Source organism: Antrostomus carolinensis, unplaced genomic scaffold, assembly GCF_000700745.2.
Source record: "Antrostomus carolinensis isolate BGI_N321 unplaced genomic scaffold, ASM70074v2 scaffold593, whole genome shotgun sequence".
Taxonomy (NCBI): domain Eukaryota; kingdom Metazoa; phylum Chordata; class Aves; order Caprimulgiformes; family Caprimulgidae; genus Antrostomus; species Antrostomus carolinensis.
Window position 1 is genome coordinate 184,778 of NW_010302973.1, and position 9,336 is coordinate 194,113.

Consider the following 9,336-nt stretch of genomic DNA (forward strand, 5'->3'; position numbering starts at 1 on the left):
GAAAGGAAGAAAATACCACTTTTGATAGTCATGGTATATGACTCTTTATAGCATGTTTCAAGTTTAACGATAAAATATAAAGTTATATAGTTACACTACCCAGAAAGACAAATCATAAATAGTTATGAGTCGCATTTACTAAACTAGACAAGGGGTGAAAGCAGCCACTGAAATCAGTCAGAAACAAGGCAGGGTATCAGTTTAAACCATTCCAACAAACACATACAATCCGGACTAGTTTCAAATTCAAACTTGCGGCTGTTTGTCCCATATCCAGCTGCAGTTCGGGCTCGAATTTGGAAGACGTAGGTGGTATCAGGTTTGAGGCTGCTGATGGTAACATTGGTTCCTTTGGCTCTCAGAATAGTGTAGCTTGTCTCTTGTTCCTGCTTTTGGGAAGAGAAATTACCAGATTAAAACCACACCCTAAAAACCAGAAATTTTGTTGGTACTACAAAATTCTTACAAATTAACTGGAGAGCAATGGCATATTTTTGGAATATTTATAGCTGGACAAAATCATGTACAGCCATGCATTTTAAAACAGCTAAAAACCTTATTAGCAAGAAATCTAAATCATTAGAGCTTCTATGGTCTTGTACTGTAAATCAAATACTAGACATGCTGAGTATATGACATTTCATTAAATGGCTTTGTATCATTTTGTCCGTAGCCTGCAATACAACAAGAAAATGAAGATTAAAATGTTATTTAAAAACCATCAAACAGATTTGCCTACTTCACTGAACTGGCAGTTGTAACAAGCCAACTTAGATATTTTAGGGCCCTGCAGAGCTATTGCAGGATGGAGGTTTTACTGCCTCATGTTTTACAAGACAGTGTTTAACTTTATAACAGTCAGAAAAGAAACTCCACTTAGGCTCCTCACCTCAGCCCTGCGAACAGGCGAATATAATTGGTTTTCTATTTTGCTATAAAAAAATATAAGACTGATTTGGATATCCTCATTTGGGTAAAACCTCACTGAACTTGCTTCTGAATGAGTCTTGGGCTTTAGTAACCAGAAAAAGAAATGTGTGTTTGGCTCCTTACTGCTTTTACTTAAAGAGCAGGGTTTGTGTCCAGTACAGATGATGTGCTCACAAACACACTCCGCTTAATAGTGACATATTTCTGACCTACTGACTTTTTATATAAAATAAGAAATAGACTGTTTTGTAATTTAGTAAGTTTGGATACACTTCACACTGTGTAAAAAGCTAATTCTGATAAAACTATGTCTCAGTCACAATGTAAGCACAGAGTCTAAAAATTTAAGCATGCATTTGGAGCCTGAGGTATTGCTTATTTTACTAAAGCCATCCTGTACCAAAAGAACTTTTTTGGCTTCCTAAAAATGGCAGCTGGAACTGTCTCAGAAAAAATCTTGGACAGCAGCCACACATGTGGGGAACTGTGAGAATCTCAGTTGTTTAGGTTCGCAACGATGAACTTTTTTATTCTGGAGGTGGTGGGAATTTCATATGTTGCCCTTTTACTTTGAACACTGAAATACACTAAAATCATTGAGTTTTGCCTGGTTGAAAGCAGGATCTGAGTTAACTTATGTCGGATGCAAACAATCTCGCTTAATTCCCACTATGTTTTATGACATTACATTAGCTTGCAAGGTACTGACCTTCTAAATCTGACAAGACTAGAGTGCCAATGCACAAGTACAGAGGTTGGAAAATACTTAACAAACTCATTGTCAAAGCAATCTCACCTTCACATGAAAAGTTCAGGTGACTAGAGCTGTTTTAGTGCTTGCTCTGCAGTGCTGTCTACAGTAAGAAGGTTAGGTTTATTTCAAGATAGTAGGCTGACATCAGAAAATGTTCACTTTTGTACTACGGAAGCCTAACTGCCCTGATCTTGTCAGTCTTTGATACAGAGAGAAAAAATTTGCACCATACTTAGGGAAACTGCCAGAATCATCACATAATATTCAACATTATGTACATGAGTAATTGCAGTGAAGGGAAAAAAACCCAAACAAACAAAAAAAACCTCACCAACAAAGAAAAAGCAGCTGAGCCTGTGCCTAAAAGTTACCACCCAGAATTAAAACCTCAGACAGGACGAGCTTGACCTAGTCTTCAAAGAATGACTATAAAAGCATTTACCATGACCCATTTTCCTCGCACACTAAAAATAAAAGGGAAATCAGCACTGGACCTCCTCATAGTTTCCCAATACTTACTCAGAAAAGTTTTCTGTTATAAATTCAGGAAGAAAACCTACAGGGAGACATTCTAAGGAGCTAATAAGTTTGCATAAAATTATTTATTTTTGAACTAACAAAGGCCTAGCAGTATAACTTGCAGGCTTTCCTTATCGCACCATTCAGTTAAATGTTGGCAACTATTTTAATTTCAAAGACATAATAATCTTGTCTTTAAAATATAGAATCTTTTGTGTATACTATGATTGGACATTCATTCTGATCTCACTTCAGGCTGCTTTTATGAAACACAAATATTTCCTTCTCGTGCAGATACATATGTGCAAGGGAAAATATACTTATGGCCTTGTCTGTTAATAATCTGCAATGGAACTTGGAAAATAAACGTTTAAAATGATGGTATGGAGGATGTCATGGTATCTTGGTTTATAGTAAGCTTTTTACACACATATTTTGTAAGTCATTTTTTATGTTACTAGTAATCAAATCAGTGAAACACCACATGAAAGCCCAAGTTTATCTTTCTTGGGGATGAAGTAAAACTTCAGAGATACAGCACTATAGCTGCCATAAGTAGAAGGAATATACAAAAAGGAGAGTCAGTCTTTGCCAAGCAGAACTTGAATCAAATACTCTGCTTGATGATAAATTTGAACTTAGATGCACAAAGCATTCTTCCTGAATATTTCTGAATAGTTTACCAGACACAGTCTTTACTGGGAAGCAAATCCCACTACTGTTAGTGTCTCATTTGCAAATGGGATTTTATAATTTTAAACTATGTTTTACAAAAGACACATTTGGGATACATTTAACATTTATAGTGGCAGTACTCGTGAGGGGGAACAGTATGTCCTTTTTCAGATAAGTACAGTAAATGTTTATATTCTATGAGGAAGAACATTTTCTCCATCAGCTGCATGTACACTTGAGACGCCAAAACGAGACTACACATCTTCAAGAGGAACCCACACTTATTGCCAGGCTTGAACTGTTTGTCAACATGACAATTCCTACAAACCTTGTGAAGTATACATGGCCTGTTACCCTCAAAGCCAGAACAATAAGAGTTTAAAAGCAACTAAATGCATTTGTATATAATTTACTTTTTCAGCTTAAGAAAGAGCACAAACTACATATGATTATTTGTTGGCTTTAACCAGTCTTCTGAGCACACAATTTCAATGATGGCAAAGGCAAATCTATTTTAGTAATGTGAAACTGCAATTAAACGTCACTCACTGTTTGCAGCAGGCTTCACCTTACTGAAGTGTGTGGGATTTAGTTATCGTGATTCTAAGCCACATATTTAAATGAAGCAATTAATAGTTTGTGTATGGAATTTAGGAGATGGCTTTTTTTCACATCTTTGCATGACAAGATATTCCTTCCAGAGAACATAACTATATGAGCAAGGACAAGGAGGAGACAAAGTACCTCCTTGTGTTAGAAAAACCCTTGACTTGTTATATGTGCACTTTGACAGCCGAGACACTTAAAATCCAGCACAGCGTTTATATGGATGGACCAAACTGGGGTGTCATTTGGTACCATTAACAACATAAAATCTTATGCCCTACCACAAAATAAATGCCTAGAAGTTCCACACAGTATTCCTCTGAAATAGGATTTTATTTCTTTTAAATATTTTTAATAAATAGTAACTAGGGCCTCAGAACCAGGCCCTATAGTCTTTTATAGAAAATAAAATTCTATTCCAAACAGTGAGTCTCAAAACTGTCACTCTCAGTTCAGAATGTTATGCATTAAAATCCCATAGGTTCACTTCAAGAAGTTAAAACAGTTTCCCAAAATTGTAGCTGCTAATTTCTCTAGAAACATCAAATAAAGCTCTCTTGTCTCTTAGTTACACAAGTGAAATCACTGGTGAAAAAAACCTGACTAGGTTAATTAATTACCCTTGGAGAAAAGAAATATTTTCCACACACTTTGTGCCAATAAAGCATTAGAAAAAATACACAGTATCATAATTTAGATACAGGACATTCTATTTTTTATTCAAAAATCTGTTCTAACAACCTGAACATCAACAATATGCAGTTGCCCATAGATATCACACATTCTCTGAAATTTAAAAACAACTGAACAAAGTAAAAAAAAACAAAAAACAACAAAAACCAAACAAACAAAAACCACAAACAAAAAAACCCCATATGGATGGGTAAGGTGTATGACAGAACTGGGATGACCTGTATTACTCTATTAATGCTGTATTTATTAATTTCTAAGAGATTACAAAAGGTATGACAAGTAAAAACAAGTAGGAGTGAAAAGAATGGCTCAACATAAATCATCTACCAGCCCATACCTGATGTAACAGGAGAAATACGCTGATTGTGAACTGTGAAGGGTTTATTTCCTCCCGGCTGCCACTTAACAGCAGTGGGGTTTTTGATAAGCAGAATCAAGAAGATTTCTGAAGCAGAAAAATCAAACAGACTGGACCAGTTTAAAAAGAAAGCTCTCTCTTCAAAAGAGGAGGGGAGAAGAGCTGCTTAGAGATCTCAGACTGAAAAGCAGCAACTTCCAAAGGTATTTGGAGAAGAAATGAAGAGTAACAGTCCAGCACAGGCTGCTCTGGCCTCAGGTAAGTTTAACACGTACAGAATAGTAGTCTTCAACCTTTTTCAGTTTGCAGCCCTAAAAAGGGCAATGGATTAAAGCCTCTGACAATAGAGTTGCTTTCTTAGTTACCTTTCATAAACCCTGAGGAATAGGTTTCTGACTCCCCAAGGGGCTACAGAACACGCATTAAAAACACTAATGTCAGAAGGTTGGGGTTTTTTTTAAAAAAACCCCTTTGCTCTGAACGGTCTGGCTCCTATTGTCAAGCAGTTGGCTCTCTGGTTTAAGAAAGCTGTCTGGTGCATATGAACTCTTGATCACAGACTTCAAAGGGAAGAAACACATGTGCAAGATCAGCCTCATAAGGCTGGATGTCTTACGAAGCTGTCTTATGACAACCAGTTGCTTCATAAGACTGGATATACTCGGTGGGAATAGTAGCCACATGCTCAGTCTATGCATACAACGGTACTGGAAGGTGACAATTTTCTTGAATAAACAAGCAAATTTCAGTATAGAACAATTTAAAAAAAAAAATGCAAAAAAAAAAAAACCCAACCAAAAGCCACCCAAATAAAACTTCTCAAGTCATTCAATTAAAATGAACTAAATGCTCACAAGTGGGAAAATTCTCTCCCTTTGGAGCAACTAAAACCCAAGAGATCACCCTAACATCATGATGCGCAACACACTGGCACCCCACGGCACTCGCATGGAGCTGCCCAGGAAAGGACTTCACTTGGGGAGGCTGGAGGTGGAGCTGAGATGGAGCTGCTGCAGCTCTTGGGAAAGAAAGGTACAGCCAACCTGTAGCTTTCAGCAGCCAGGTAGCTCTCAAATGAAACATGAAGTTAATCATGCAGAGAAATAACTTCAGCAAAACAGGTTGAAGTTCTGGCATCTTTCAGGCATAGGCTCTTTGTGAGGTAAAGAGCTCTTCCAAGCCTTATTAAAAAGCAGTAGCTACTTTATTTCCTTAAAAAAAATAATAAAATTGGAAATAAGAGAGCCTACATAATTCCTGCATCCTTTCACTGCTGAGGATGTACAAATAAAGACAACACGATGTACGAGCCTGTTCTCTTTTACTTCTCAAGCCCAGCATCCAGACTTGATCCTGTTCCCAATGAAATTAACAGAAAAAAAACAAAGTGAAAGTCTGTAGGGTACCACTCTATAAGGTGACACTGAATTGAAATGTTTAGGAAGCTTTCTTTTTCCCCTTTTATCAGTAGTACTACGCATAGTTAGATTTTTACCAAGTTCTTTGAAAGTTCAAGTGCTCACCAAAAAAAATCTCCCAAAGTTAGATCATATATTAATTTGGCAGAAATATTTTCAGAATATGGCCTTCTGATCCTCATTCTTTGGCTAGAACATCAGGCATAGACTATTAATACCATATTGTCCCACTGGTATGCTCCATAAGAAAACTTTCTAAAGACTAACTGAATACTAGTGGAACCTTTTTAGCACCAGTTTCTAAGTCGATATTGGTACCACGTCTTCCCTGGTACAAAAGAAATATAAACCTGATTTTTAGATATGAACAGTATTAAATGCTAAATTAAACCATTATTTCTGAATATTTTTTCAAAATTTGTCAACTCCAGTAGCAAAATATTCTATCAAAAGGTCCCTCTGATCAATCTAAAAATGGCTAATGCTGCTCTTCACAATCTTTACAATTTATGGCCTTTTCACTTCTATCAGTAAGATCTACTGAAAAAAAAAAAAATCTCTGACAAATATTATTGTTTTTTCCTAAATACAGATCTATATAGGGTGTAGAAATCAACAGCTGTAAATACAAGAAAACGCCAATATAAAGCAGAAACTATTTAAAGGCAGATTTTCTTTGATTTGTAGCTATTTACATACAATTTATGAAAAATTCAGTTATTCATGAAAAATGGGAACTTTCCTAGTGCAAATTGGCCAATAAAAGATTGACCACCTCTTTACCAAAACATTTTTGTGTAAAAGATGCTTGCACCACAGGGAAGCACCAGCACATGGATGCTGACAATAAGTCAGAATGGTCTGGGTTGGAAAGGACCACCCATTTCCACCCCCCCTGCCATCAGCAGGGACACCTTCCACTAGACCAGGTTGCTCAAAGCCTCATCCAACCTGGCCTTGAACACTTTCAGGGAGGGGGCAGCCACAGCCTCTCTGGGCAACCCGTTCCAGTGTCTCATCACCCTCTGTGTGAAATATTTCCTCCTAATACCTAACCTAAATCTCCCCTCTCTTAGTTTAAAACAATTTCCCCTTGTCCTATCACTATCTGCCCATGTAAAAAGTCACTCTCCCTCCTGTTTATAAGCTCCCTTCAAGTACTGGAAGGCTGCAACAAGGTCTCCCCAGAGCCTTCTCTTCTCCAAGCTAAACAAGCCCAGCTCCCTCAACCTTTCTTCATAAGAGAGGTGCTTGAACACTGACAGCACAGCAGAACTAACCAAACAGTACTCGAGACAAAAAAAAACCCCAAAACAAAACCCAAGTATTACAGTTTAGCTTATCTGCATTACTTTCTATATTTGTTCTGTTTGGGAATGAACCAACTAGTTGGTAGACTACACAACAATTTCATGGTTTCATGACGTTCTGAACAGTTTCAACACTTGGTGTCATTGAGGCAGACAGCCAGTGAACAGAGGTGTCCCTGAATCCTTAACATAGGCAAGATGCAATAATTTCATTACAGTATTACCAGCACAAAAACTTCCCCTTTGATCTTTCTTCCCACCTTTTCATAGTATTTGACCTCGTAGTCCAAGATGATCCCATTGGGATGTTCAGGTTCTTGCCAAGACAGAGAGACGCTGTTCCTGGATGTCCTGTCTTTCCTTATGACTGTGATGGGGGATGGAGCTGTAAAGGGGATGGGGGGAAAAGGGAAGAGAGAAAAGCAAACTGAGTTTATCTCTGTTCCGATCCTTGGCAAAGAGTATTGTTTCCATTTAAAAGACTTATGAGCATAGGTCTGGACTTGTATCAACATTCAGCAGCTGGATTATAGTCCTGGTACACATGCCTTAAAGCATAGTGGCCTCAAGGAAAATGAACTGAGATTTTCAGTTAGACTGGCGGACTAGTGGTAAGACAGCAGATGGTTTTGATCTGCTACTACAGTGTAAGCAATGAAATACATTTGATGTACTAAAATAAATAATAAAATAACAGTACTACCTATTTGTTATAATGCTGCAGTATTATCACTACCAGACTCCACAGAACTTTGATAATATTTTCATATGTAAGTGTAAAATGGTGCTGGGATGCATTATGTACAAGGAGCTCCTGCTATCCATGGCTAGTAATAACCAGCAGCATACTGTCGAATACAGCCTCTTTTATAACATTATTTGGTAAGCTCTCCAGATACAAATTGTTCCCATACATACCCCTCCTTTCCCACAGTTCTTTGAAAATGAAATTTGAAGAAAAAAAAAAATCTAAACTGCAAAATAACCTCATTTTTGATCTGTATTAATCAGAGTTAGGCATGACAATTGATTGCATGCCACTCGGCCACCACCCAAAACTTGGAAGTACTACCAATATCACAAAAAAAAAAAAAAAGAAAAAAAATTAAAAAAAATCATAATTACCTACACAATTCTTGAACATTAGTTCAGCTTTAGACCACCCAGCTCTAAACGTTGTTCCAAGACTAGGCCTAGGTTTCCTGGACTCACTGAAAGCTATGCAATTTTTCTAATTATTTTTTGTTGTTTCTTTTGGGTATGCTTCCCACTCCAAATGCTTCTCTTCCATAGCTTTGGCCAAAATTAATCAGATAATAGCTTACAGATCACACATTAAAGGTCGTAACTGTCATTTAAAAAAAACCCCATCTTTTACCAATAAACAGCCTTTTATCTTAACATGTAAAACAAATGTGTTTATAAGTTCAACATTGTGCTATCCTAATAAAAATGCTCCAGCTGATCTAAACAATTTCACTTCAGCTGAATCCTATGAAGCTTTTACTGTTCAAATAAAACTAGTTGCTCTTTACAGTCATTACAGATTTGCATGCATTAACCAGTGTCCTTTCTCTTTGGGTTTTCATTCCTGCAAGAGATCTTCCAAAAGCTAGGGAAAAAGAAAAGTTTTAACTACAATAAATTTTGAAAAATTCATTCTGTGTTTGATTTTGCTAAACTTCCATCAAAACATACCTTCTAGTCTTGAGTCATAATCTCAATGGTGACATCCTCCTTTATCTGATTAGAGCATCTAGAAAGCTACATACACCCGCACAAGCACATTATGTATACGTACACTTCCACATTTGTTCTGGGCTGAAATACACCATCTGAGCAGCATTTTCACGTCACATGGTTTAAAACACCTTTCTGAGAAGATTAAAAGATTAAAAAGTTTTTGGTTTTGTTTTTTTTTTTTTAATTATATTCCCCCAGCAGGAAGAATTTATCCTGAAATTAAATTACTGAAATCAGTTTGGAGGTTTTTGTGGTAGTTTGCTGTTGTTGTTTGTTTGGGGGTTTGTTGTTTTTTTGTTGCTTTTTTTTTTTTTAAGTAGAATGGGAAAG

General features: G+C 36.8%; 1 protein-coding gene across 1 annotated transcript in view; it reads right to left on the reverse strand.

The window, feature by feature from the left end:
• Window positions 1-9,336, reverse strand: part of EPHA3 (EPH receptor A3) — a 79,814-nt gene that overhangs the window by 51,991 nt on the left and 18,487 nt on the right. The window contains exons 3-4 of the mRNA XM_029083992.1: window positions 7,524-7,648; window positions 227-389 (exon numbers count right to left, since the gene is read on the reverse strand). Coding sequence (XP_028939825.1) covers window positions 227-389; window positions 7,524-7,648 — 288 coding nt within the window. The remainder of the gene's footprint in view (window positions 1-226; window positions 390-7,523; window positions 7,649-9,336) is intronic.